Genomic DNA, 27,526 nt, shown 5'->3' with positions numbered 1-27,526 from the left:
GGAAAGGGGGGCTGGGTGGGGAGTCAGTTCTCAGTAAATTTTGTAATTCTCAGTCTGTGGAAAGTTCCCCTATTGGGGGAGGACCATCCCCCACTGGTGGTAGCTGGGGGAAGTTGGGTGAGGGGCAGCTCTGGATCTCTCAAGCAATCTCTCTGCTCCTCACACCACAAAGGCAGCAGCCACACCCAATCCCATCTCCCTGAGGGGTGGGGGAGACTGGTTAGGTGTGTCTGTCCTTTGTTTTGGTTTCTCAAGGAGGTTCTTTGATGTATCCCAGAGAACTTCTGGGGTGCTAGGTCCATAACATTTTCTCCCCAGTGTGGATTCTTTTTTGTTTGTTTGTTTTTGCAGGGCAATGAGGGTTAAGTGACTTGCCCAGGGTCACATATCTAGTTAAGTGTCAAGTGTCTGAGGCTGGATTTGAACTCAGGTCCTCCTGAATCCAAAGCCTGTGCTTTATCCACTGCTACACCTAGCTGCACCCAGTGTGGAATCTTTGATGTTCAGCAAGTTTAGAGCTCCTTGTGAAAGCTTTTTCACACTGATAACATTCATAAGGTTTCTCTCCAGTGTGGCTTCTATCATGTGCAACAAGACTACAACTCTGTGAAAAAGTCTTTCCACACTGATTACATTCATAAGCTTTCTCTCCACCGTGCATTCTCTGATGGCCAATAAGGCATGACCTGTAGCCAAAGGCCTTCCCACATTCATTACATTTATAAGGCTTCTCTCCAGTATGAATCTTCTGATGTCTAACTAGATCTGAGTGTGAATGAAAGGCCTTCTTACACTGATCATATGAACATGTTTTCTCTCCAGTATGAACTCTAGGATGGTAAGGAAGAGATGAATGAAGGGATAAGGTTGCTCCACCTTCATTGCATTCATCAGGCTCCTTTCTAATGTCAGTCTTCTGGTGAGTAATGAGCTTAGAGTTCTGGCTGAAGGCCTTTCTTCCTTCATTACATACATGAAGCTTTTTGTCAATATCACATTTCTGATGTCCAGTGAGGTCTGAATTCAAGCTGAAAGTCATTTTCTGTTGATTACCTTGATGCAGTTGTATTTCAGGAGGCTTCTCATGGGACTGAATAATGTGTAATTTAAATTTCTAAATGTAGGTTCTAATCTGTCCCCCCAGTTGTGGGGGGAAACTGACTAAAATCACTGATAAACAAGTTTAGGTTTTTAAGGGTTTATTGAAAGAGAAAGATTGAGAACAGAATTCCTACAACCTGGCAATCCTATCTTTCCTCCACTTCCCTGTGAAGTCCTCTGGAGTCTCGCCTCCACCACAGCCAGGTCAGGAACCAAAAGGGCACGAATTCCTCTGCCAGCATCTGCTTCCTACTTCGTGTGTTCTTCCCAGCAATGGGAGGCGCCTCAAACTGATTGGCTGGTAGCTCTGATAGACAGTCCCCATGAGAACTTCCTGACACCAAAGAAAAACCACATGGCCTTGCCCTCAGAGGCCTTCTCCTCGTGGTGGAGCTTTCCTACAGTAAGTCTCCAGCAGGTGGCATCATTCCAATCATTGCAATAAGTTCTACCTGTTCAGTAAAGCTTTTCCTATATTTACTGTTCTCAAAACAGTCATTCCTTGGCGACACTGTCTTGAATATTAGCTGGCCAGATTCTCCCTCAGAAATGCTCAAGGTTGTGATCATCTCTTTCATTTTAAGCCTGGCTACTGCATCTGAAGAAACAAACATATATAACACATATAAATATATATAATTTCCCCTCTAATGGCAGAAAGGAAACCAAATGTTATTCTACTTCCCCAGGCAAAAAGAAGTTTCAAACTTAAGCAGGCAGAATCAATCACTGGAATATGACATTAGCTCAAATTCACATTAACAAACATCCTCCTTCCCCAGGACTAGATGGCCTTTTTCCTTGCACTATCAACACCTATTTTTTTTTGAAAGGGCTATGGGGGTTAAGTGACTTGCCCAGGGTCACACAGCTAGTAAGTGTGAAGTGTCTGAGGCCGGATTTGAACTCAGGTACTCCTGAATCCAGGGCCGGTACTCTATCCACTGCGCCACCTAGCTGCCCCTGTCAACACATTTTTTAAATCCCTTTTTAAATTTTTACTTTTTATGTTGTCAGTCTCAGGTAATTTTCCTGCTTTTTGTAATGCTGATTTGATGCACAGTCACATGATGATTCATCAATTTCATAGAATGTTGGGAAATATGTTTCTTCTTTTTAATTCTCATGTAATAGCATTCAGTGTTCCAACTGACTTCCCTTATATGCTCTTTTTTTTTTAAATTTATTATTTTTTTTTAGCAAGGCAATTGGGGTTAAGTGACTTGCCCAGGGTCACACAGCTAGTAAGTGTTAAGTGTCTGAGGCTGGATTTGAACTCAGGTATTCCTGACTCCAGGGCCGGTGCTCTATCCACTGCGCCACCTAGCTGCTCCCTTATATTCTCTTAAAACTGATAGATATTTTGCTATTTCTGAGCATATATTAAAATTTTCACATTATTTCATTATTCATTAAATCACTAAGTATAATAACTATGTTGGTGTACCCTTTCAAATCTATTTGTTTTTATTTCCAGGTCTCAGACACCACATGACTTCCAGCCATTTTTAAGTAATTTTCCCAAGGTGTAATAGAATCTGTTTTGGGCTATCATTTCTTCAGGATAGCCATTATCCATATATTTACGCCCCCCACCTTTTTTTTTTTTTTTTTTTTTTTTTTTTGTGGAGCAATGAGGGTAATTCAGTGCCCTGCTTAGGGTCACAGAGCTAGTAAGTGTCAAGTGTCTGAGGCCAGATTTCAACACAGGTCCTCCTGAATCCAGGGCCACTGTGCCACCTAGCTGCACCTATCCATGTATTTTCTGTGACATTTCTTTTCTTTCTTTCTTTCTTTTTGTGCAGGCAATGGGGGGTAAGTGACTTGCCCAGGGTCACACAGCTAGTATCAACAGTCTGAGGCTGGATTTGAACTCAGGTACTCCCGAATCCAAAGCCAGTGCTTTATCCACTGTGCCACCTAGTGGCACCCATTGTGGATTTTTTGATGTTCAGCAAGTTACGAGCGCCTTGTGAAAGCCTTTCCAAACTGATTACATACATAAGGTTTCTCTCCATTGTGTATTCTCTTATGTGCAGCAAGACTGGAAGTCTTTGTGAAAGCCTTTCCACACTGATTACATTCATAAGGTTTCTCTCCAGTGTGGACTCTCTGATGGGTAGCAAGATTGGATTTTGTTTGGAAAGTCTTTCCACATTGATTACATTCATAATGTTTCTCTCTAGTGTGAATTCTCTTATGTGCATTAAGACTGGAAGTCTTTGTGAAAGCCTTTCCACACTGATAACATAAATAAGGTTTTTCTCCAGTGTGGATTCTCTGATGTGCAGCAAGATCAGAACTGCATCTGAATTTCTTTCCACACTGATTACATTCATAAGGTCTCTCTCCAGTGTGGACTCTCTGATGCCTAGTAAGACTGGAATTCTCTGTGAAAGTCTTTCCACACTGATTACATTCATAAGGTTTCTCTCCAGTGTGGATTCTCTGATGGGTTGCAAGATTGGATTTTGTTTGGAAAGTCTTTCCACATTGATTACATTCATAAGGTTTCTCTCCACTGTGCATTCTATGATGTCTAACAAGAACATAGCTGCGTGTGAAAGTCTTTCCACACTGATTACATTCATAAGGTTTCTCTCCAGTGTGGATTCTCTGATGTGCAAGAAGATGGGAGCTGCGTGTGAAAGCCTTTCCACATTGATTACATTCATACGGTTTCACTCCAGTGTGGGTTTTCTGATGTGCAATAAGAACATAGCTGTGTGTGAAAGTCTTTCCACACTGATTACATTCATAAGGTTTCTCTCCAGTGTGGAACCTCTGATGCTTAGAAAGACTGGAACTATGTACAAAAGTCTTTCCGCACTGTTTGCATTCATAAGGTTTCTCTCCAGTGTGGAATCTCTGATGTACAGAAAGATTGGAGTGCTGTGTGAAAGCCTTTCCACACTGATTACATTCATAAGGTTTCTCTCCAGTGTGGATTCTCTGATGTTTAGCAAGACTGGAATTCTCTCTGAAAGCCTTTCCACACTGATTACATTCATAAGGTTTCTCTCCAGTGTGGGTTCTCTGATGTGCAACAAGAACATATCTGTGTGTGAAAGTCTTTCCACACTGATTACATTTATAAGGTTTCTCCCCATTGTGGATTCTCTGACGCTTAGCAATACTTGCAGTCTCTGTGAAAGTATTTCCATACTGATTAAATTCATAAGGTTCCTCCCCATTGTGGATTCTCTGATGCTTTGCAAGACTGGAATTATAGGCAAAAGTCTTTCCACACTGTTTACATTTATAAGATTCCTCTCCAGTGTGGATTTTCTGATGGATGGCAAGATTGGACTTTGTTCGGAAAGTCTTTTCACATTGATTACATTTATATTTCTCTCTAGTGTGGATTCTCTGATGTCTAACAAGAACATAGCTGCGTGTGAAAGTCTTTCCACACTGACTACATTCATAAGGTTTCTCTCCAGTATGGCTTCTATCATGTACAACAAGACTAGAACCCTGTAAAAAAGTCTTTCCACACTGATTACATTTATAAGGTTTCTTTCCAGTGTGGATTTTTTGATGTACAGCAAGATTCCAACTCTGGTGGAAAGTCTTTCCACATTTTTGACATTCATAAGGTTTCTCTTCTGTGTGAATTCTCTGATGGCCAATAAGGACTGATTTGTAGCAGAAGGCCTTCCCACATTCATTACATTTATAACGTTTTTCTCCAGTGTGAATTCTTTGATGGCCAATAAGGCGTGACCTGTAGCCAAAGGCCTTCCCACATTCATCACATTTATAAGGCTTCTCTCCAGTATGAATCTTCTGATGTCTAACTAGATCTGAGTTGGAATGAAAGGTCTTCTCACACTGATCACATGAACATGTTTTCTGTCCAGTATGAACTCTAGGATGATAAGGAAGAGATGAGTGAAGGGATAAGGTTGCTCCACCTTCATTACATTCATCAAGCTCCTTTCTAATGTGAGTCTTCTGGTGAGTAATGAGCTTAGAGTTCTGGCTGAAGGCCTTCCTTCCTTCATTACATAGATGAAGCCTTTTGCCAATATCACTTTTCTGAAGTCCAGTGAGGTCTGAATTCAAGCTGAAAGTCATTTTCTGTTGATTACCTTGATGCAGTTGTATTTCAGGAGGCTTCCCATGGGACTGAATAAGTTCTACCTGTTCAGTAAAGCTTTTCCTATATTTACTGTACTCAAAACCGTCATTCCTTGGCGACACTGTCTTGAATATTAGCTGGCCAGATTCTCCCTCAGAAATGCTCAAGTTTGTGGTCATCTCTTTCATTTTAAGCCTGGCCACTGCATCTGAAGAAACAAATAAACATATATAACACATATAAATCTATAATTTCCCCTCCAATGGCAGAAAGGAAACCAAATGTTATTCTACTTCCCCAGGCAAAAAGAAGTTTCACACTTAAGCAGACAGAATCAATCACTGGAATGACATTAGCTCAAATTCACAGTAAGCCATTAACAAACATCCTCCAGCCCCTGTGACTAGATGTGCTCCTTCCCCAGGACTAGATGGCCTTCCTCCTTGCACTGTCAACACCTTTTCTAAATCCCTTTTAAACATTTTTACTTTTTATGTTGTCAGTCTCGGGTAATTTTCCTGCTTTTTGTAATGCTCAGATTTGATGCACAGTCACATGGTCATCATCAATTTCATAGATGGTTGGGAAATATGGTTCTTCTTTTTAATTCTCATGTAATAGCATTCAGTGTTCCAACCGACTTCTCTTATATTCTATTAATTTGGAGACCAGGCCAGCAGGCTGGCTACTATCTGGGTGTGGTCCCAAGGGGTCAGTGAGTCTGGCCGACAGCAAGTAACAAAAAGGGGGAGCTGAGTTTCCCCATATACTGGTTAATAATTATTTTCTCACTCTTTCTTTGTATCCCTGGTGCCAAGCACAGGTCCTGGAATGAAGCAGGTGCTTAATAAAGGTTTCTTGGCTTGAAGAAAATCTAGGACAGTGTTCATTCTCATTGGAGACCTGCAGCCCTTTTTGAATGATTTCAGGAGAGTTCTGTGCCCCAAAGTTCCAAGGAGTGACCTATACATGATCATAGACTTATCACTGGAAGGAAATTGAAAGGCCATGGAGGTTAAACACCTTGTTTTACAGATGGGGAAACTGAGGCTCAGAAGGTCAGTGACTTGCCCTGGAACATGTTGCTAAACAGGAATTTCCAGGTCAGGTCTGCCTGTCCCCAAGGCTAGCACTCCCTTCACTACAACACAAACATCTCTCATACAGCTGCTTACACCTCACTCACCTGGACAAAGGTGCCTTGGGCCTTTTGGCTCCAGAAGCCATGGTGCTCCCCCTTCCTGAGAAGAGGTCAGGTCTTCTCTGGAAACTGGAAGCCCTAGGCATGGGGAATGAGGAAAGGATGAGGATGGAGAGAAATGTGGAATGTGGGCCTCTTCAGGCAATGGGGAGGGGCAAGCAAGGACCACAGGATTCTTCAAGGAGGGTTTCCATGGTAATGATTGTCAGGATCTTTGGAGGGGAATCATGGGATCATGCAGCCAGTTGACAATCAGAAAATCCCATCTCTGGCCACCTCTTTCACAGGTGCTCCATAGCTTCCAATTATGTAGCAATTAGAAGCAGCTGGAAATGCAGTGGTAAGAGCCCCAGGCCTGGAATCAGGAAGGCTTGATTCAAGTCCAGGGTCAGACACTTAGGAGCTGCCTGCCTCTAGGCAAATGACTTCACTTTTGTTTCCCTCAGTTTCCTCAGCTATAGAATGGGGATGAAAGTACTAAAATCAGAAATATTGTGAGGATCAAATGAGAAAATACTTACAAATGACTTAGTACAGTGCCTGGCACATAGTAGGTCTATACAAATGCTTATAGCTCCCCCTGTTTTACAAAGCAAATGTGCTGCAATTAAGGGAACGGTGAAGGAGAATAAAGTAACTGGTAATACTAGTGAGGAGAATAGATTGGTTTACCATCATTTATTTATTAAGCCTGTTGACAACGAATTGATTTTTTCCAGCAAAAGCTTTTGCCCTCTAATTGCTTGGGTCATGGGTCTTTCTCTGTGAACTTAGTTCAGAATTCAGCTGGTCTTTAATGGGTTATCTTTCAAAATCCAGCTCTCCTGCCAATCACTGAAACATTGTTGACTCAAGGAAGTTAACCATCCCTGAGGGATGCATATGAATACTAAGGTGTTGAGTTTAATATCTAGAACACCAAGCCATCCTTCAAGCATGTCTGGTTTGCTGTCCAAAAGACTAGTCTGTTGCCTCTAAGCCCTAAGCAGGTGTTCCAAACAATGACCATTTCTTAGTCACAAGGAAGAAGGGGGGGATTGCTGCTAGCCCCTCATCACCAACCAATCATATTGCTTCCTGTGCCTCAGCTCTACAAACAATGATGCTCTCTTCAATCCCATGATGTGATCTCCCTGTTCTGTTCCTTGCTCTGTATTCCCCAAAACCTACAAAAGGGGATCTGTCTGTTTGGGATCTTTGACCAGAGGTAGAACAATGGCCCATTTTACTGGCAGGCAGCATTCCCTTGCTAACAAAGGTGATCTTGCCCAGAAGTGCTTCAGTTTATCTCATTGTTGAATCTCACACACAACACTAGGCAGGATTAGGAACAATGAGCTACAAAGTGATGCTTGTTAACAAGAAGACCTTTCTAAATTCTATACCCTTCTTTTTTTTTTTTTTTTTTTGCAGGCAATGGGGGTTAAGTGACTTGCCCAAGGTCACAACAGCTAGTAAGTGTCAAGTGTCTGAGGCCGGATTTGAACTCAGGAACTCCTGAATCCAGGGCCCGTGCTTTATCCACTGCGCCACCTAGCCACCCCCTTTGGGTTTTTTTTTGGGGGGGGGTTGTTTTTTTTAAATTCTATACCCTTCTTAAGGAGAAAGGGAGGCCTTGACTGGTAGGGTTTCCCTTCACTGCCCTTCTTCAGGGAAAAACTGTATAAACAGTTGTGAGAGATTTTGCAGACAAAATTCACCTCCAGTTGGAGGTTACACTGCACATCACCTCTATAAGGAGCTCTGAATCAGAGATTCTCTAATACTGGCAACTTTGTGTGGAACAAAGGAAATGCCAGCTTCCCCTCACATAATTCAAAGACCTGTCAGAGGAAAGCCAGGCAGCAGAAGGGCCCTGTGGAGACACCAGCACTTCTGCCTTTCAAATAACTGACAGAGGCTCAAACCCTGCCCAGCAGGTAGGGAATGAAGACGCTGCTTTGATGGCAGATTCAGAGTTACCAGAGGCAAAGGTCCTTACCCAGGGAGAGAAAGGTCTGGACATTCTCCAGCGTGACCTCCTTGTACAGTTCTTTCTGAGAATGGTCCAACAGGCACCACTCCTCCAGGGTGAAGTGCACAACTACATCCTTGAAGGTCACCGACTCCTAAAACATCAAAAATCACAAAATTGAGCAGAGAGACTCCAGAATTCATCTAGTCCAACCTTCATCCACTTCAAGCAGGAAGCAGAGAAGAGGTTTGCCCCAAATGCCTATCACCTTTAAGAGTGTCAGAGCCAATACTTGGAACCATAGTCATTAAGGGCCCAATGGCATGTTGAGAAAAGCATTTTATTTTTGAATTGACAATGATGGGGCAGCTAGGTGGCACAGTGGATAGAGCACCGACCCTGGAGTCAGGAGGACCTGAGTTCAAATCAGGCCTCAGACACTTGACACTTACTAGCTGTGTGACCCTGGGCAAGTCACTTAATCCCAATTGCCTCACAAAAAACAAAAAAGAAAAAAAGATAGGAGCTGAAGTGACAATGATGTAGGAATAATAAAAGCTGGAGAAATATCTTACTACTGAATGTTCCTCCCTATGAAATCACAGAGAAAGCATGTGCTCTACCAATGAGGGATGAGAGTCTGTGGAGAAAGAGAGAAGGTGAGGTGAAATTCCTCCTCATGAGAAGTGTCATAAGGGAAATCTTAAGGAAAAAAAAATTCTATGAAGGGCTTGTGAGAAGCCGGCAAGTCCTGGGTATTCCAGGGGGGGAAAGGTTACCTGTGGTCACTGAAGAGAGCAAAGAAAAGGCACTTTCTACTTAATTTCCTGAAAGGCTGAAATAAAGTCTCAGTGACTTGAAAGCATGAAGGAGTCTTGAGAAATAGTGCTCACAATCGGGGCTGAACTGAGTGGTACAGAACTGTTGCCAGTCAAGTGAAGAAGAGGTATGTATTCTTCTATTGAGGGCACGAGGTGACATAAGGTATGATGTGTCAAACACGAAACAGCTTCTGTCTTTGCTTTATGATTGCTTTCCCTTGGCACCTGTTCCTTAATTTTCATGTTTAGTTACATAGAACTGAGTAACAATGATGGGCTAACTATGAGCTAATTCCCAAGAAAGATACTGACAGAGTTTTTATGAGGAATGAGCTACTGAAATAAATCCCTGGAACTCTAGAATGATGGGTGTTGAGAGTCAAGAGAATGAGTTGAGGCAAACAGATGGCTACAAGAGATGGGCCTCATCTGTCAATCCTTTGATTCCTGTGAGGGGCCATCTATTTTTCCAATCTGCTGCCTGTAGACCCCATGATTAGCCATTGCACATGGTCTTTGATGTTCTTCCATTTCTAGTAGAATGATTCGATCCACTTTGTCAGAGCTTCTATTATTTTCAAGTGACACAAACTTATAACTTGGGTGTCATCTTTGATACCTCCCCTTATCCAATAATTCTGTTATTTGGTTCTATTAGTAATATTCTCTATGTTTAATGTTATTATGTCTATATAGATATAACCTATATCAGATTACCTGCTGTCTAGGGGAGGGGGGAGGGAGGGGAGGGAGGGAGAAAAATCTGAAATTGTAAAGCTTGTATAAACAAAAGTTGAGAACTATCTTTACATGTAACAGAAAAAAATAAAATAACTTTATTAATTAAAAAACAAAAAAACAAAAAAAAGTAATATTCTCCACTATATGGATAAAATTGTATTTTCATGTTTTCATCTCTTGGATTTCTTCTTTAAGACATTAATTTCAACTCTTATTCTACTCCTTATTTCACCTTTTGCTTCCTGTATTACTATTGCAAAATTTCTGGAAAAAAAAATCAGAATTTGTTCTTTCCCTGTCACTTTTTGAGATTCCCAAGAATTTACAAATTTTTCCTTTTCTTTAGGGTTTTTTGAGTCATGATTCTTCACTGTGTAGTATTTATTCTTAGTGTGGGCAATTACTGTAGGAAGGCAGTCCTTTTATTGATTAACAATTGATCTCTAATTGATTCTCTAACCTACTCTCAACAGAGCTATTCCCAACTTGTTTCTTTCTCCATCCTCCCACATCCATCCTCCACCACCATGGGATGATGCCATGACCTCCAAACCTCCATGTAAGCCAAGAGCTCAGCTCACCCATCTCCTCACTTCTCACCTGGCTCCTCTACCTTGGAACTTCTCTGTTAGACTTCTCCATTGTTCCCCAAGAAGCTGATGACCACGATGAGCTCTTCATGCTGTAACATCTCATCACCCTGGGTATTTACCTCATCTCTACCCTCTCACTCTCTGATGAGAACACTATTTGGGGACTTTGGAATTCTCCACCATGAGCCAAGGTCTGGTGTTCTCTCACCCTGTCCCCACCTTTTTGAACTTTTGAACATGAGGAGTGCACTAATGGGCTCATGAGTTGGGTTTTTTGGGAAGTTTTGAAGGGGGGGGGGTCTCCTCATGCACAGGGTGAGTTCACAATCCAACATCCAATCCTGTCTCATCCAGGGTGTGTGTTCAGCTCATGATCAGGGTGTGGATACATGTTCCAAGAGCGAGGGGGAAAGGGGAGGGGGAAAAGGTCATGGGAAAGGGGGTGAAACCACTCTACCTGTGCAAGGAGGGCCAAGGGGGAAGAGGGGAGTGATGGTACCAGGATCTGGTACTCGGAGGAATGCAAGAAGGGAGAGGTAGTGTCTGGGTGGGGTCTGAACTAGCAAGAGATATCTTCTCCTGCCTGGTCATAGAACAAGGGGCGGGGGGAGGGGGGGTTGTAGCAAAAGCATAAATAGCAATAACAAGGACTGGGGGTTTGGAATATAGGTGGGGGTGGGGGTGGGGAAAGGGGTGGTATCAGGGTACATCAGGTTCAGTAAGGCAAGATACATGATTTCTGTTATAATCTATGGAATAAAACATGAACACGATAATCTGACCATAATAGAAACTTGTTTAGGGCTAAAATTCTAGCTAGTCTGTCTAAAATATCCAATGAGTGGTTGCCAACAAATTATAAGCTTTAGCAAGGGTTAGACTTTTAAGCATTTATTAAGGAGAATAAGAATTTGGTAAAGAGAGAGAGAAAGGCCTACATTCATCTATCTATTAAAGGGAGAGCGCATTTCTAGCTCCCTTCTCCACCAGAGTCCTCAGGAAAAGAGCCAGAGTCAGAGCGCCAGGCTCCCCCTTCTTCCTCCCACATGCAAACTGTCACTTCCTGACGCCAAAGAAAAGACGCATGATCTTGCCCTCAGAGACCTTCACCTCATGGCGGAGCTTTTCTACAGTAAGTTTCCAGCAGGTGGTGTCATTCCAATCATTACAGACTGGGGGCTGGGTACTTTCCAGACCCCATCCTCAGAATCTGAAGTGACTCAAGTCCACCTATCCCACACAGGTATTAAACATTTATTAAGGGGCAGCTAGGTAGCCCAGTGGATAAAGTACCAGCCCTCAATTCAGGAGTACCTGAGTTCAAATCCAGCCTCAGACACTTGACACTTACTAGCTATGTGACCCTGGGCAAGGCACTTAACCCCCATTGCCCCGCAAAAAAAAAAAAAAAAATTATTAAAATATATTAGAGGTTGGGGTGGCTAGGTGGCGCAGTGGATAAAACACCGGCCCTGGATTCAGGAGTACCTGAGTTCAAATCCGGCCTCAGACACTTGACACTTACTAGCTGTGTGACCCTGGGCAAGTCACTTAACCCCCATTGCCTCACTAAAAAAAAAAAAATCTATAAAAAATATATTAGAGGTTAACAAAGAGAGAGGAACTTTCTCTGAGAGAATAGGAAAACCTAAACCCCTCAACCACACCTGGTTCAGCTGCCAACCCCAGGAGGTTCCAACCACCAACTAACAAAACAAACTTCCTTACACACTGCTTCAAGCTGATTGGTTGAGGGTGGTCTCATGCTCACTCAGCAGGGAGTCCCTGATAACAATATTCTCACAAGCTATCATTCTGTTTCAAAACTTTTTCCAAGTCAAAGTCCTTGAAAAATCTGTCTGAACTCCTTTTTCCTCTGTCTCTCCCTCCTCACTCCCTTACAGACTGGCTTTCCTCTTTAGTCTCCTGAAAGTGTTCTCTCTAAATTTACCATGGATCTATTCACTGCCAAATTTGATGGTATTTTCTAGTCCTAACTAACCTCTTTTCTTCAGATGACACAGTTGACCCTGCTCTCCTCCAGGATCCTCTCTCCTATGGGGGTTCTCTCTCTTGCATTACCTCCCACATGACTGACCACACTTTTCAAGTCTCCTTTGATGGCCCAGGAACCACATCACAACCTAGACTAGTGAATATTCTTCCCCAAGGCTCCCTCCATACTCTCCCTCTTGGATTGATTGAATTATTATATCTGCAGGTCACTGGCAGATTTCTACAACCAGCCTCAGCTCTTTGAAGCCTCCATCAGACTCCATCACACCAACCAAGCATCTGGGCACATCTCAACTCCAAGAGAAAGCAGAGAGATCTTATCTCAAAAAGCAGTGAGCAGAGTTCTGAAGTGGAGCCAAGATGGTGGAGAGAAGGCAGGAAGCTGCCTGAGCTTTCCCATGTTTACTTCAAAAACATCGTTAAATCAAGCCTCTAAACACATTCTGGAACTACAGAACCTACAAAAAGACAGAAGGACACAACCCTCCTACTTGAGATAATTTAGAAGACTTCAGGAAAGGTCTGTCTCACCTGGGTGAAAAGGGGAGGGGGGATCAGCACTGCTCGGCTCAGCTGGGGTTGGCTCAGTGGGCAGCTGGACACTGCTGCAACAAAATGCAGCTGAGAGTGCAGCAGCTGAGAGCAGTAAGAAGCTTGCAACAGTGATCCCTGTGCCTCAGGAGCAGACTTCAACTTTATAAGTTAAAAAGTAGGCTACAAGCTGAGCAAGAAACAAAAAAGGACCTTTACCACTGACAGCTTCTATGGTGAAAGGGAAGACCAAAACTCAAACTCAGATGAGTTTGTCAAAATGCCTACAAGGGACAAAAATTGGAAGATAAACTTGTCTCAAGACCAAAAACTCTTCTTTGAAGAGCTCAAAAAGGCTTTAAAAACCATTCTGGAGAGCAATCTGGAATTATGCCCAAAGGGCTATAAAGCTGTGCATTCCCTTTGACCCAGCAATACCACTTTTGGGGCTTTTTCCTAAAGAGATCATAAAAAAGGGAAAAGGACCCACAGTTAGAAAAATATTTATAGCTGCTCTTTTTGTGGTGGCAAGGAATTGGAAATTGAGGGGTTGCCCATCAATTGGGGAATGGCTGAACAAGTTGTGGTATATGAATATAATGGAATTCTATTGTGCTGTAAAAAACAATGAGCAGGAGGAGTTCAGGGAAACCTAGAAGGACTTGCATGAACTGAAGAAGAGTGAAATGAGCAGAACCAGAAGAACATTGTACACAGTATCATCAACATTGTGTGTTGATCTACTGTGATGGACTAGATTCTTCTCACCAATGCAAAGGTACAGAAGAGTTCCAGGGAACTCATGATGGAAGGGGATCTCCAAATCCAGGAAAAAAAAAAAAGAACTGTGCAGTATAGATGCTGATTGAACCAGACTATTTCTTTTGTTTTTGGTGCTGATGTTTTTCTATTTTGAGGTTTTTCCTCATTGCTCTGATTCTTCTCTTATAACATGACTAATGCAGAAATATGTTTAATGTTATTTTATGTATACATGTATGTATGTATGTGTGTATATATATATATATATATATATATATATATATATATATATATATATATATATATATATATAAACACCTATATTAGATTACCTGCTGTCTAGGGGAAGGGGGTAGGGGAGGGAGGGAGAAAAATCTGAAATTGGAAAGCTTGTATAAACAAATGTTGAGAACTATCTTTTCATGTAACTGGGAAAAAATAAAATACTTTTATCAGAAAAAAACAAATGAGAGGGGTAGAAGAAAAAAATGGAAAAATAAATGAGAGAAATGAGAGTTACACTGGGAAAAGAAGCATAAAAATTGACTAAGAGAAATAATTCCTTAAAAAATTACAATTCAGAGCTGCTGCCGTCACCATGACCTGCAGTAATCAGTGTGAGCTTGCCCTCCAGAAGAACATGAAAAAGCAAAGTGACTCAGGCAAGGGAAAACACTGGGATGACGGGCTCTCTGCTGCTGCCCGAAAGCAGAGGGACTTGGAGATCATGCAACAGAAGCAGAAAAAGGCCAATGAGAAGAAGGAAGAGCCCAAGTAACTCTATGGCTCATACCCATCTCTCTTGCCAGTCGACCAGTCCTGTCATGTGCCTGGAGCCAGTCCCGTCATGCTCTCACCTCCTCCTGTAGCACTCACAGGTCCCAGAACTGATGGCATTCCCTTTGCCCTGTGTCTGCAGTGGGTTCCCTCTGTGCATCCTTCACCCCAGGCAGACTTGCTCTCTTCCAGGGCATTCCTGGGGGTGAGGGGGGCTACCCTCTCCCAGTGTTTTTTATTCCCATTGGGCTTATCCCAGAGTATTAAAAGTAGCTTTGTAAAAAAAAAATACAATTGGCCAAATAAGAGACAAAAATTGCCAAATGGGAGAAAAAATTGGCCAGATGGAAAAAGAGGTGCAAAAGCTTACTGAGGAAAATAATGCCTTAAAAATTAAAATTGGGCAGATGGAAGGTAGTAACTCCACGAGACACAAAGAATCTGTCAAGCAGAATCCAAAGATTGAAAAAATAGAAGAAAATGTGAAATACCTCATTGGAAAAACAACTGACCTGGAAAATAGGTCCAGGAGAGATAATCTGAGAATTATTGGACTACCTGAAAGCCATGATCAAGAAGAGTCTAGACACCATATTCCAGGAAATCATCAAGGAGACCTGCCCTGAAATTGTAGAACCAGAGGATAAAATCATCATTGAAAGGATCCACCCATCACCTCCTGAAAGAGACCCCAAAAGGAAAACTTCAAGGAACATTACAGCCAAACTCCAGAATTAGCAGGTGAAGGAGAAAATATTCCAAGCAGCCAAAAAGAAACCACTTAAATATCATGGAGCCATGGTCAGGATTGCACAGGACCTGGTATCTTCAACATTAAAAGATCAGGGCAGCTAGGTGGCACAGTGGATAGAGCACCAGCCCTGGATTCAGGAGTACCTGAGTTCAAATCTGGCCTCAGACACTTAACACTTACTAGCTGTGTGACCCTGGGCAAGTCACTTAACCCCAATTGCCTCACTAAAAAAAAAAAAAAGAATTGACATTAAAGGATCACAGGGGTTGGAATATGACATTCAGGAAAGGAACTTGGATTACAATCCATAATCAACTCCCCAGCAAAACTGAGGATTCTCTTTCAAGGGAAAAGATGGACATTCAATGAAATAGGGGACTTTCAAGACTTCCTGAGAAAAAGAACAGAACAAAACATTTTATGTCCAAATACAAGACTCAAGAGAAATATAAAGAGGTAAAATTGGGGGGTGGGGGGTTGTTTAATGAATTAATGAATTTAAACTGCTTACATCTCTATGAGGGAGGAAAATACTTTTAACTCTTGGGATCTATATCTCTGTTAAGGGATTGTTATTAAATTGACTTTGATGTAATGATATGAAGAAACTTAAGGGGCAGAATTAAAGAAGACTGGGGAAGGAGAGGAAGGGAGAGGTGCAATGGGGTTAATTACATCATAGGAAGAGGCACAAAAAGAAGCCATTACAATAAGAAGGGAGGGGTGAGCATTGTTTAAATGTTACTCTCATCAGATTTGGTTCAGGGAGGGATTAAAATATACTCCCTTTTGTATAAAGGAACTTAACTTACTCCTTAAGGAAACAAAAAGGGAAGGGGGAAAGGGTGGTATTAATAGAAGGGAGGGCAGAAGTGAGGGAGAAAAGGGTAAAGAAAAGGGAGGGGGGATGGTAAAAAGGAGGACAGATTGGGGGAGGCAGTGGTCGGAAGCAAACTGCTGGTGAAGAGGAATAGAGTGAAAGAAGGGGAAAAAGAGTACAAAGAGGATGGAGGGAAATAAACAGTTAATCTTAACTGTGAAGGGGAATACTATGAACTCTCCCATAAAATGGAAGCCAACAGCAAAGTGGATTAAAAATCAGAATCCTACAATATATTGTTTCCAAGAAACACATTTGAAGTAGAGAGATACAGAGTAAAGGTAAAAGGCTGGAGCAGAATATATTATGCTTTAACTGACTTCAAAAAAACAGGGGTAGCAATTCTTATCTCAGACAAAGCAAAAGCAAAGATAGATCTAATTAAAAAAGAAAAGGAAGGAAACTAAATCTTGCTAAATGGAATGATAGATAATGAAGTAATATGAATACTAAACATGTATGCACCAAGTGGTATAGCATCCAAATTCTTAGGGGAGAAGTGAAATGAGTTATAAGAGGAAATACACAGCACAACTATACTAATGGGGGACCTGAACCTTCCTCTCTCAGAATTAGATAAATCCAACCACAAAGTAAATAAGAAAGAAATTAAAGAGGTGAATAGAATATTAGAAAAGTTAGATATGATGAGATATCTGGAGAAAACTGAATGGGGATAGAAAGAAATATAGCTTTTTCTCAGCAGTGCATGGCACTGACCATGTATTAGGGCACATTATTAGGTGGAAATAGTAAATGCATCCTTCTCAGGTCATGATGCAATAAAAATTACATGTAGACTGAAAATTAATTGGAAACTAAACAATCTCATCCTAAAGAATGAGTGGGTCAAACAACAAATCATAGAAACAATCAATAACTTCATCCAAGAGAATGACAATAATGAGAAAACATGCTAAAACCTATGGGATGCAGCCAAGGCAGTGCTTAGGGGAAAATCTATATCTCTAAATGCTTACCTGAATACAAAAGAAAAAGAAGAGATCAATGAATTTGGCATGCAACTAAAAAAGCTAGAAAAAGAACAAATTGAAAATCCCCAATTAAATACTAAATTAGAAATCCTGAAAATCAAAGGAGAAATTAATAAAATTGAAAGCAAGAAGACGATAGAATTAATCAATAAAACTAAGAGCTAGTTTTATGAAGAAAACCAATAAAATGGATAAACCTTTGGTTCATTTGATTAAAAAAAAAAGAAAGAAGAAAACCAAAATACAGTATCCAAAATGAAAGGGGTGATTTCCCCACCAATGAAGTAGAAATTAAAGCAATAATTAGGAGCTATTTTGCCCAACTGTATGCCAATACATTTGGCAATCTAAATGGAGTAGATGAATATTTACAAAAATACAAATTGCCCAGGTTAACTGAAGAACAAATCAAATTCTTAAATATGCCCATTTATATTCATGGCAGAGGAGCATGTAGCCTAGCTAGAGAAAACCCATGCTGTACCAATTGTCACGAACTCTTATAGGAAGAATGATAAGATTGACCCATTCAAAAAGCCTTATTATTGGTGATATATGTTCCATGCATGCCAACTGCCATGAGCCTTTACAATTGTTATTATTGTTCTTACAAATTTAAAGAAGGTATTCAGGTTGGGGTGTAGTTAGGATTTTCTACATAAACGAATCATCAAGTTGATGTTGAGGAAATATGTATTTATCTTTGCTATGTTTCTAATTCTATAACTGTGTCCTAATATGGTAGAAGTTATTGTGACTGTATTTTATAAGTTGCACCCATTCACATTATTTTGAATGTAATCTTGTACCTCAGTAGGGGAGTGCCACCTCTGGATTTTGAGAACTTCCCTCTATGTGTTAATGATCCAAGAGACAAATTTAGTATTTGTCTTTGGATCAAAGGAGGGATAATGTAAATGAGATTTTCCTCACCCCTTAGTTATAAGAGATTTAATTATGGTAATAATCAGTATATTGACTACAATTTTTGATTTACTATATTTTATTCTATTTTATTAGTAGATTAAGTTAATAATAATGGATTGTTTTAAAGTAATACCAGTAGAGCTAAAACTGATCTGATTTCTTAGCAATGCTACTATGATTAACAATACTCTTCTGATCAGAAGTGCCAGATGATCTGTAAGTTCCCCTACTAACAGCAAGCACCTCTATGTATCATATCACAGCAGTTTGTACATCATTGTATTCCCTGCTAACAGCAACCATCTCCAGTCATCATCTGTAGCTAAAGCTATCATTCATTACATCACAGTACTAAGTGTTTAGCAACTACAGTTTGCAGATTGTGATATTCTCTGTTAACAACAAACAAGTAGCTAATAACAAGTCCTTATGATCAACTTATGATAGCCCATTAAGAGGAGTTTGTCTAAAACTAGTAAAGCCCTGCAGGGGTATAAAAACCCCTGGATTCTAAGGCTCAGGGTCTTTCAGCTCTACTCCTATCTGAGACCGGCTTTATGGTGAGACTGACCTTCTCTCAATAAACCTATTTTCTTTGGCTTGGAGACTTTGTTGTTTCTTTCCTTCGTCAGACTTAGAAATTTTCATAACATCTGTGAGATCACAGGAACCAAGTGTCCATCACTCTTGAGTGGATCAACAACCTGCCATGTACCTGTCTGGCTTCAACCTGTGTTCCCTTATTCTGCATGTCCCTGGCAAGGACCCTGACAATTCTCCCCACAGGATCAAATGATTTACTATTTCTAAGGCTCCCGGCATAGAACAGACACCACAGCACCAGCCCCAAGCCCCTTTCCACTTTTCTTGCACCTCCCTCCCTCCACCTCCTCTCTGGTCCAAGGACACTGGCCTCCTGGCTGATCCTTGACCAAGACCCTCCATTCCTGATGCTGTGCCCCTCCAGTGACTGTCTCTCATGCCTGGAGTGTCCTTCCTCCTCCCCTGCCCCTCCTGGCTTCCTTCCCATCTCAGCTCACATCTCCCCTTCTGAACACAAGCTTTTCCTGGTCCCTGACCCTGCTCGAGCCTTCCCTCTGAGGCTGCCTCCCATCCATACTGTAGAGACCTTCTGTGGACCCAGCTGCTGACACACTGTCTCCCCCATTAGACTGTGAGCCCCTTGAGGGGAAGGCTTGTTATTGTTTGAACCTTCCTTTGCATCCCCAGTTGAGGATGCACAGTGCTTGGCACAGAGGAGCCCCTGTCTAAATGCTCATTGACTGGACCTAAGAATGACAAGTGAGAAGGATTCAGAGAGAGCAGGGAAGACTGCGTGGTCTGAGGCAGAAGGAAATGAGCAGAACCAGGGGGACCATGTCTGCTCTGCTGACAGCCCTGCAGAGGACAATGTACATGTAACAGGATAAAGCTTCCTTGGCTCTGCTGGATTCTTCCTTAGCTGACGATGGTCAGCTCTGTGAATGGGTTGCACTCACCTGGGATGGGGGTCTCTGGGTCCCCGGGGTCATTCTCTCTGGCTCCAGGCTCTCTCCTTGGAATAGCCTTTGGTTGTCTGCAGGCTCACCTGGGGAGGGAGAAGGATCTTGGTGTTGGGGAGACATTGACTTTGTTTTCTCTTCCTAGGCTGGATGCTGACCTGCCCAGGATTATAAAGCTTAGAGCCTCAGAGCACTTCCAAAGAGGGGAGCAGGGAGGGTCCGGCTTGGAAGTAAACTTGGTCTGAGCAGGAGGAGACTCCTTGTCTTTGGCCTCATGCCCCTCCCCCATCCTCCCACTGAGACCCCAGAAGTAGGAAGAGCTTGGGGTCCCAAATGGGAGGAGACCAGGCAGAGTCTCAATGACTCCTTACTCAGAGCTCTCCCTCCACCTGATACTATGGGTGACATGGGAAGGTGGGTCAGCTGCCCAATGGTAACAGTGGGAATGGCACCCCAGGATCTTGGGGATGTGAGGGGAGCCTCAACATGAAGCAGAGGCAAGGGGCAGACCAGAGAGCCAGGCCTAAGAAGGAGGCCTGCTCCTGGCCAGCCTGGCTGACCCTCACCAAGGGGTCAGATAGGGAAGATGAAGCCCAGTGGAGATGGCAGCCAGCAGAAGTGAGGTTTGGGGGGTTCAGACTTACCTGGGACTAGCAGGTGCAGAGATGGTTTTCAGAAGACAGAGACCTCAGCCCAGGGGAGGAGGCAGAGAGATGTCAGTCTCAAATTCTTATCTTCGGCCAGCCAACACTGGGCGGGTCCTCCTAGTCCCCAGAGTCCCCCCCCCCCCTCCCCGCCCCCGAGGCCCCGGCTGGACCCTTTCCTCCAATCACACCCAGGGTCAGGATCTCCGGACCCGGGCTGCCTCTCCTCCCCAAGCCCTGCCCTCCGTCACGTGGAACGCCTCGGCCAATGGGATGGCCCCTTTCTTCCCCTCTCACCTCCTCCCGGGCTCCCAGACTCCACCCCAGGCTGGTCCTCTCTGAGAGCTCCTCCTTCCCCAGGCCTCCAGCACTTGTCCCCCTCCATCCCCTTCCACCCTCAGCAGAACCCCCTGGCCTTCTTCCAGCTCCGCCTGCTCCACGCCTCTTCTTCCTCACCAGGATGTGCCACCCTACGGCCCCCCGGCCCTCCCAGGCATCCCCTTCCCCCATGTCCTCACCCCGCCCCCGTTCTCCCTGCAGCCTGGAGCCCAGACTCGTGCACCCCCACTTAACTTGCCCAGAACCTGACAGCCTTTACTGCCCTGGCCGGTCTCCATTCGTGACCCGCCACAGCCCATTCTGAACACTGAGGGGTCTTTTCCCTCTATCTCGTTATCTTCCCTAAGGGCCAGTCTGTCCCTGGAAAACAGCTGGAGCCTATGGGGGCACCCAGGCCAGGCAGTCAGGACTCCGGGCTTATAAACCTCTCCTCTACTCCCTTAGTCACACCTCCACCCCTCCCTCTAAGAGCAGGGGCTTGGCTGCCGCCGGAAATCCATCCCCAAGGGTCCCACTGTTTCCCTCTCTGCCCCTCAAAGCTGGGTCCTAATGGGAAGGGGAGAGGAGCAGAAAGCAGGGCATCTTGGTCCTCGGGCACCCTCAAGACTGATCAGGGCATGGAAGCCAGAGAAGGCCTGAATGTGGGATTGCTGTTGGGGGTGGGGGAGCTAGCTAGAAACCCATGGACAGGGGCCACTAGGTGGCACAGTGGATCAAACACTGGCCCTAGATTCAGGAGGACCTGAGTTCAAATTCGACCTGAAAGAGCTTTCTGGCATTTCTTTTTTTTTTTTTAGCAAAGGTCCACCCTCCTGGCCCTTTTCTCCCACTGGGGAGTGGTTGACAGGGCCCTGCAATGTGGAGGAAAAAGTGACTGGGCTGGGGAGTGGGGCCTTGGGGCATAGACTGAAACTCCTCATCCGGGCACAGGAGCAGTGGGCTTTGATCTGGTTCTTGTTCCCTCACCTGGAGAGGAAAGGGAAAGTCTGGGGGTGAAAATGAAGCTAAGAGAAGGAGTAACAATATCTAGGTGCATATGCACCCACGTGGGTATGTTTGAGCCTATGTTTACATGCACACCTATGTATCTAAATTGTTTCTATGTCTAGGATACAGACAACCCTTCACAGAGAAATTTTGTTACCAAGAGGTTTCCCCATTTGACCTCTTCCCTTTTTCTCTTAGATCCCTCAATGTTTTCTGTTCAGAAGTTTTCAGTTTCAAGTAATCACAGTTATCTTTTTATCCTTTGGAATTGCCTCTGTCTCCTGTTTGGTGAAAATCACATCTCCTCCATAGCTGGGACAGGCTGAGGAGCTGTTTCTCTTCTAATTTTTGTATAGTATGACCTGTAATGTTAAGGCTGCATAGGCATTTGGGCTGGGTGGTGGGGTGTGCTGAAAGGTCTTGGTCTGAGCCTTCTTTGGAAGAGACTCCTTGCCTGCTTTCCCAGCAGATTGGATCAAATCAGGAGTTTTTCCTAGAAAATGCAAACACTGAACCCCTCCTGGGAATCTCCTTGGTTTAGTCTTTTCTGTTTATCTTTTTGTGTTGTAACCAATTCTAGATGGTTCTGATGAATGTAGCGTTACACTATAGTTTAAGGTCTGGAAGCTCTATTCCCTCATCATCCTTCTTTTCATCTGGTTAGGAGTACCTAGGTGGCTGAGCCTGGAGTCAGTCAGCAACATCTAAGCTCAAATCTGGCCTCAGATATTTACTAGCTATGTGACCCTGGGCAAGTCACTTCAACTGTTTGCCTCAGTATCATCATGTGTAATATGGGGATAATCATAGCCCCCACCTGCTGGGGTTCTTTGGTACAACAAACATTTATTTTATTTTTTCCAGTTACATGTAAGGGTAGTTTTCAACATTTATTTTCATAAGATTTAGAGTTCCAAATTTTTCACCTTCCCTCCCTTTCCTCCCCCTCCACAAAACAGTAACCAATCTGAAATAGGTTATATATGTACATCCCACAAGTGTTCTTTTTATTTTTATTTATTTATTTGTTTGTTTGTTTGTTTGTTTGTTTATTTATTTTAGTGAGGCAATTGGGGTTAAGTGACTTGCCCAGGGTCACACAGCTAGTAAATGTTAAGTGTCTGAGGCTGGATTTGAACTCAGGTACTCCTGACTCCAGGACCGGTGCTCTATCCACTGCACCACCTAGCCACCCCACAAGTGCTCTTTTTAGCAGTTCTTTCTAGGGGGGTGGATAGTAAGCTTCTTCATTAGTCCCTTGGGATTGTCTTGGATCACTGTATTGCTGAGAGTAGGTACGTCATTCACAATTGCTCATCTAACATTATTGCTGTCACCATGCACAAAAGATCAAAAAGATAATAATTGCGAAGCTCTTAGCACTTGCCTAGCACAAAGTAGCCACTACCTAAATGCTAGTTATTATTATCATTTTGGGGATTTTAAAATATCCTCTTATTCCCCCTTGCAACTTTTGGTTAATATTAACCTCACCTAGGAGGCAGCTAGGTAGCACAGTGGATAAAGCACCAGCCCTGGATTCAGCCTCAGTCACTTGATACTTACTAGCTGTGTGACCCTGGGCAAGTCACTTAACCCTCATTGCCCTGCAAAAAAATATTTCTATTAACCTCACCTGACTAAAACCTGTCCCATAGAATGTGAACATTTACTGTGACCCTTAAATGTTCCTTAGAGAAGAAACCAGAGGAAGGATCTCAGCCATCCCTGCCTCCTTGGCTACATCTATGTCCTCCTCAATCAGCTTATTGGGGAACCCTCTAACTATAGTTTAATCTGTAACCGGACTTAGTTTGTCTATAGAGTTTGTTTGAGCAGGTTTGCTTCCTATGGGGATGTAGGAGATTATGAATCTGTTTAACTAAGTTTAATTTTTCTGACATTGAAGGAAGAATGGGATTATGGACTTATCCATTTTATGTTCTTGTTTGTCCTTGATTTTTGAAGAGGACCATGACATTGGGGTGATGTCATGACTTTCACTGAATTGGATTTAAGTGAGGGGAGCCTCTGCAAAGTCACCCACCTCACTCTCCTCCAGAGCCATCTGGGTCCAGTGACAAGATACATAAAATGAGATGGCCCCTGATGGTTTTTATTATTATTTTTTTGTGTGTGAGGCAATTGGGGTTAAGTGACTTGCCCAGGGTCACACAACTGGTAAGTGTCAAGTGTCTGAGGTCAGATTTGAACTAAGGTCCTATTGACTCCATGGCCAGTACTCTATCCACTGTGCCACCTAGCTGCCTCAGGCCCCTGATGTTTAAGGCAATTGAGGTTGACTTGCCCAGGACCACACAGCTAGTAAATGTTTGAGGTGAGATCTGAACTCAGGTCCTCCTGACTTCAGGGCCAGTGCTCTATCCACTGTACCACCTAGCTGCCTATCAATTTTCATCAATTTTATGGCCTAAGAGGAATATACAAGATTGTACTATTTAAATAAAGGATTTTCCTGTCACTCTGGTGGAATTTGCCTGTAAAAAGCCTTGTCAGGGTCCTCATGACAGTTCAGGTTTTCTGAGGCCTGAACCTATGCTTGAGCATATTCATAAGACCTAGGTTTTTACTTTTATAATTTCTGCATTGTGGCAAATCGATATTTCGCAGGAGTTGCTCACCAACACCTGGCCCCAGTTCCCAGCACATTCCAATCCCCTAACTCTCCTCCCTAGACTTCTCTTTGCACCATACCCCAGACTTCTTGATCCACTTTCCCCATCAGCCTTCTCAGCCAGGTCACACTCCCCCTTGGCAGTGCTCCCATGGGCCCCTTGCTCCCAGAACATCCATTTTAAGGAAAGGCTCTGGCCAGACACGTTCCCTCTCCTTCCTCACTCTTTGGGCAGCTGTATCCACCATGCTCCAGCATGGACACTTTCTCTCCCTCCATCTTCCCCCTCACCTAAAGTCCAAGCACCTTTCTCTGTTTTGTAGGTATAACCCTTCACTGATGGACTCCAGCCAGGCCTTCCAGACTGGCTACTGTCCTCTACGGTCCAGCCAAACTGGTCTTTCCCCACCCCTACACAGGACATGCCAGCCCCCTGTGTGCCCTGCTTTTGCATGAGCTGTCAGTCCTGACTAAATGCATTCCTCCCTCACCTCCCCTGCTCAGAACCCCAAGGTCCATCAAAGCTCAGCTCTGCTGTCCTTTCCTGGTTTCCCCATGGTTAGTGTTTTACCACCAGGACTGTGATTACTGATCCTCTACATGCTACACTTAGTTGTGTAAGGGGTAGAGCTGAAGTCCCCCTTCTCTCCCCAGCTCTGTATAAAGTCATAGGCTATAATCAGGTATGAGAAGGTGGTGATGCTCCCTTTACAAAGTATGAACACTTTCCTGGAATTAGAATGAGGCTGACCATTGGCTGGGCTAAACATTGGACACAACCCTGGAGGCTCTGAACTAGTCAGAGGTGTGGAGACACGGAGAGAATGCCCAGCCATCCAGCTGCTGGGACCAGAGGTGCAGAAAGATGCAGATCCCTGCCAATAAACAGCTCTTACCAGGGGAGATGGGGTCCCTCTGTCCTCTCCCATCCTGGGCCATGTAGACTCAGTGATGTGAAGCACAGTCAGAAGCACCACAGTCAGGAAAAGGCTCCACACACCTACTCCATCCAGAGCCAGAGCCAGAGCCAGCCCAGAGAGGCACTTCAGCAGCCCCAAGGAGAAGGACCTCTGGCAGCAGAGAAGAGAGCCCACGGTGGACTCAGAGGACAAGCCCCAGCAGCCAGGATTCAAGGCCTGGAGAGCTGAGGCCCCTGGGACATTGCACCTGGTACGGGGAGGGAGCCGGCTGGGGCTCGCTTTCAGAACGGACTGGATGGAGTTTGGGCTGTCACCGGGCAGAGCCTGGAGGCAGGCAGCTGTTGCCATGGTGACGGTGACGTGGTGATGTGGTCCACCAGGAGAGAGCACACGCATGGGTTCGGCCTGGGTGTACAGGAGGAGGAGGAGGGGGGCGTGCCTCGGGCGTATCAGGTGAGGCCAGCACAGGCTGGAGCAGGGTTGATCGATCGCAAGTGTAGGAGGCCATGGGGCGCCAGTGCCAGTGCCAGGACAGCTGGCATTTATGCGGCAGGAGGGGCAGCTCCCCTGGGCCCTTGTGGGAGCCCTTAGCGCTTTCTTAAAGGACTAAGCTAAAAGAACAGACGCCCTCCTGGGCCTTCTGGCCAGGTCCAGGCAGCGGCGCCACACGTGTGGACTACATTTCCCAGAATGACTGTACCATGACATCATCCATGTGGGGGGGCTTTTCCTGTGGTTTCTGCAGAGCCTAAGGCATGCTGGGAAATTGGGCGACACAGGAAAAATTTCGACTGGGCACTTTGCTTTTGGGCCAGTTTGGGCGAATGCAGGTTGGGGAGGGAGATGCTGAGGGAGGAGGTTGCCAAGCCAGACACTGGCTTCCAGCGGGCTGGGGGTGCCCCTCTTTCTCCTTACCCCTCCTCGGTACCCCAAAACCCTTGGCCCCTGCCTGGGTTCATGAGGATAAATGATGAAATGGGCCACCCACTTCCAGATATATTGGACGGGGATACCCCAGGAATGTTGTCCTCGATGGTACCACTTATCAACTTGGGCTTCCTTGTCTCAGTTTGTGACAGGAGCAGGGGAAGGGGAAGGAGGGCATGTGGAGTTCTCTTTATTAGGAAAAAGCAGAAGAAAGCTCACTCAGATACTTTTCTTGATCTAAGATCACTTTCTTTATATCTAAACACAATTTAAACGTTTGAATGAAAGAAATGGGCAGCAAGGTGGCCCGATGGGATTGGCTTCAGGAAGACGAATCTTGGGAGTTCAAATCCAGCCTCAGACACTTACTGGTTGCCTCAGTTTAATCATCTGTAAAATGAGCAGGAGAAGGAAAAAGGCAAACCACTCTAGTATCTTAAAAAAAAAAAGTATTTTATTATTTTCCAGTTACATGTAGAGATAGTTTTCAACATTTGTTTATATAAGATTTGCAATTTCAAATTTTTCTCCCTCCCTCCCCTGGGAGGGCCTCTGCAGAGAGTACACGCTACAAATGGTGTATATAATAACAGAAGGAAAAAAGAAAAACAACAAAACCAAACTGTTCATTTAAAGTCTTTGAAAGTCTTTTCTCAGATGTCCTCTGGGTGTAGTCTTGGAATGGTCTTTTCAGGGGTTGATGTGTGGATGCTGGTAATCAGCCAGGAAAATTTCCTACAAAATTGAGCTTAACACAACTTTAAAATAGCTTTGTCAATAATCAAATCAAACAATGAGAGTTCTCAAAAACATGTCTAAGGGAATTCAGAATCTTAGTTGTTACACATGAAACATATAATAAAACAAAAATTGAAACATTCTCTAAAACTTAATATTACTATAGTCCCCCCTTGTGGAGGGTAAATTGAGAAGATAATTGATGCAATATTAATTTTTAAAAATAATTTTTATCTTTGTTTCATCACTTTTTGCATCATCTGCCTAATTATCCTCATGCCATTATGAGAAATTTAAAAATCTAATATAATTGGTAACAGATGTCAAGGCCAAATTCAACACTGTATTTATCATGACACCTAAGATAATTATGGGGGTTACCATAAAAGAACAGAGAAATGATGGGATATGAGCATTCCCAAATTTCAGCAATATATATTGCCCATGCGGTATGCCAAGATTAAAATAGGTGGATGGAATATATGTCCATGCCACTGAACATATTGGAGGAAACTGAGTCAGACTTAATCAGATGTATGGGATTAAAACGTCCATGGCATCAGGCAAATAGGAGGGGGCATAGAAGCCATGTGTAGAATGAGATGGGTGGGATCAAAACTTCCAGCCACCTGTATAATATTATGGAGGAAAAAGAAAAAAAAATAATTAAACCAAGAGAATCCAACCTCAACATTTG

The 27,526-nt window shown here is 43.6% G+C and overlaps 2 protein-coding genes across 4 annotated transcripts; one reads left to right on the top strand and one right to left on the bottom strand.

Moving 5' to 3' along the window:
• Positions 1–1,240: 1,240 nt before the first annotated feature.
• On the bottom strand, positions 1,241–25,734 carry LOC122751842 (zinc finger protein 345-like). 3 transcript variants are annotated; one of them, XM_043999034.1, is made up of 6 exons: positions 25,141–25,734; positions 19,637–19,725; positions 8,368–8,494; positions 6,372–6,464; positions 3,103–5,393; positions 1,241–1,699 (listed from the first exon to the last, which is right to left on the bottom strand). In XM_043999034.1, the coding sequence occupies exons 1-6, from the start codon at positions 25,181–25,183 to the stop codon at positions 1,691–1,693; spliced, it is 2,652 nt and encodes an 883-aa protein (XP_043854969.1). In that variant the 5' UTR covers positions 25,184–25,734; the 3' UTR covers positions 1,241–1,690. The 3 variants fall into 3 exon arrangements, with proteins under 3 accessions (XP_043854969.1, XP_043854968.1, XP_043854970.1); XM_043999033.1 differs by lacking the exon at positions 1,241–1,699 and having other exon boundaries at positions 2,923–5,393; XM_043999035.1 differs by lacking the exons at positions 1,241–1,699; positions 25,141–25,734 and adding an exon at positions 20,284–20,404 and having other exon boundaries at positions 2,923–5,393.
• Positions 14,403–14,582, top strand: LOC122751885 (small EDRK-rich factor 2-like). The gene has a single exon (XM_043999107.1). It carries the CDS (start codon positions 14,403–14,405, stop codon positions 14,580–14,582), a length of 180 nt encoding a protein of 59 aa, XP_043855042.1.
• Positions 25,735–27,526: the final 1,792 nt, after the last annotated feature.

The sequence above is a fragment of the Dromiciops gliroides genome, chromosome 3 (assembly GCF_019393635.1).
Source record: "Dromiciops gliroides isolate mDroGli1 chromosome 3, mDroGli1.pri, whole genome shotgun sequence".
NCBI classification, from domain to species: Eukaryota; Metazoa; Chordata; class Mammalia; order Microbiotheria; family Microbiotheriidae; genus Dromiciops; species Dromiciops gliroides.
This window is presented reverse-complemented; position numbering and strand designations above follow the sequence as displayed.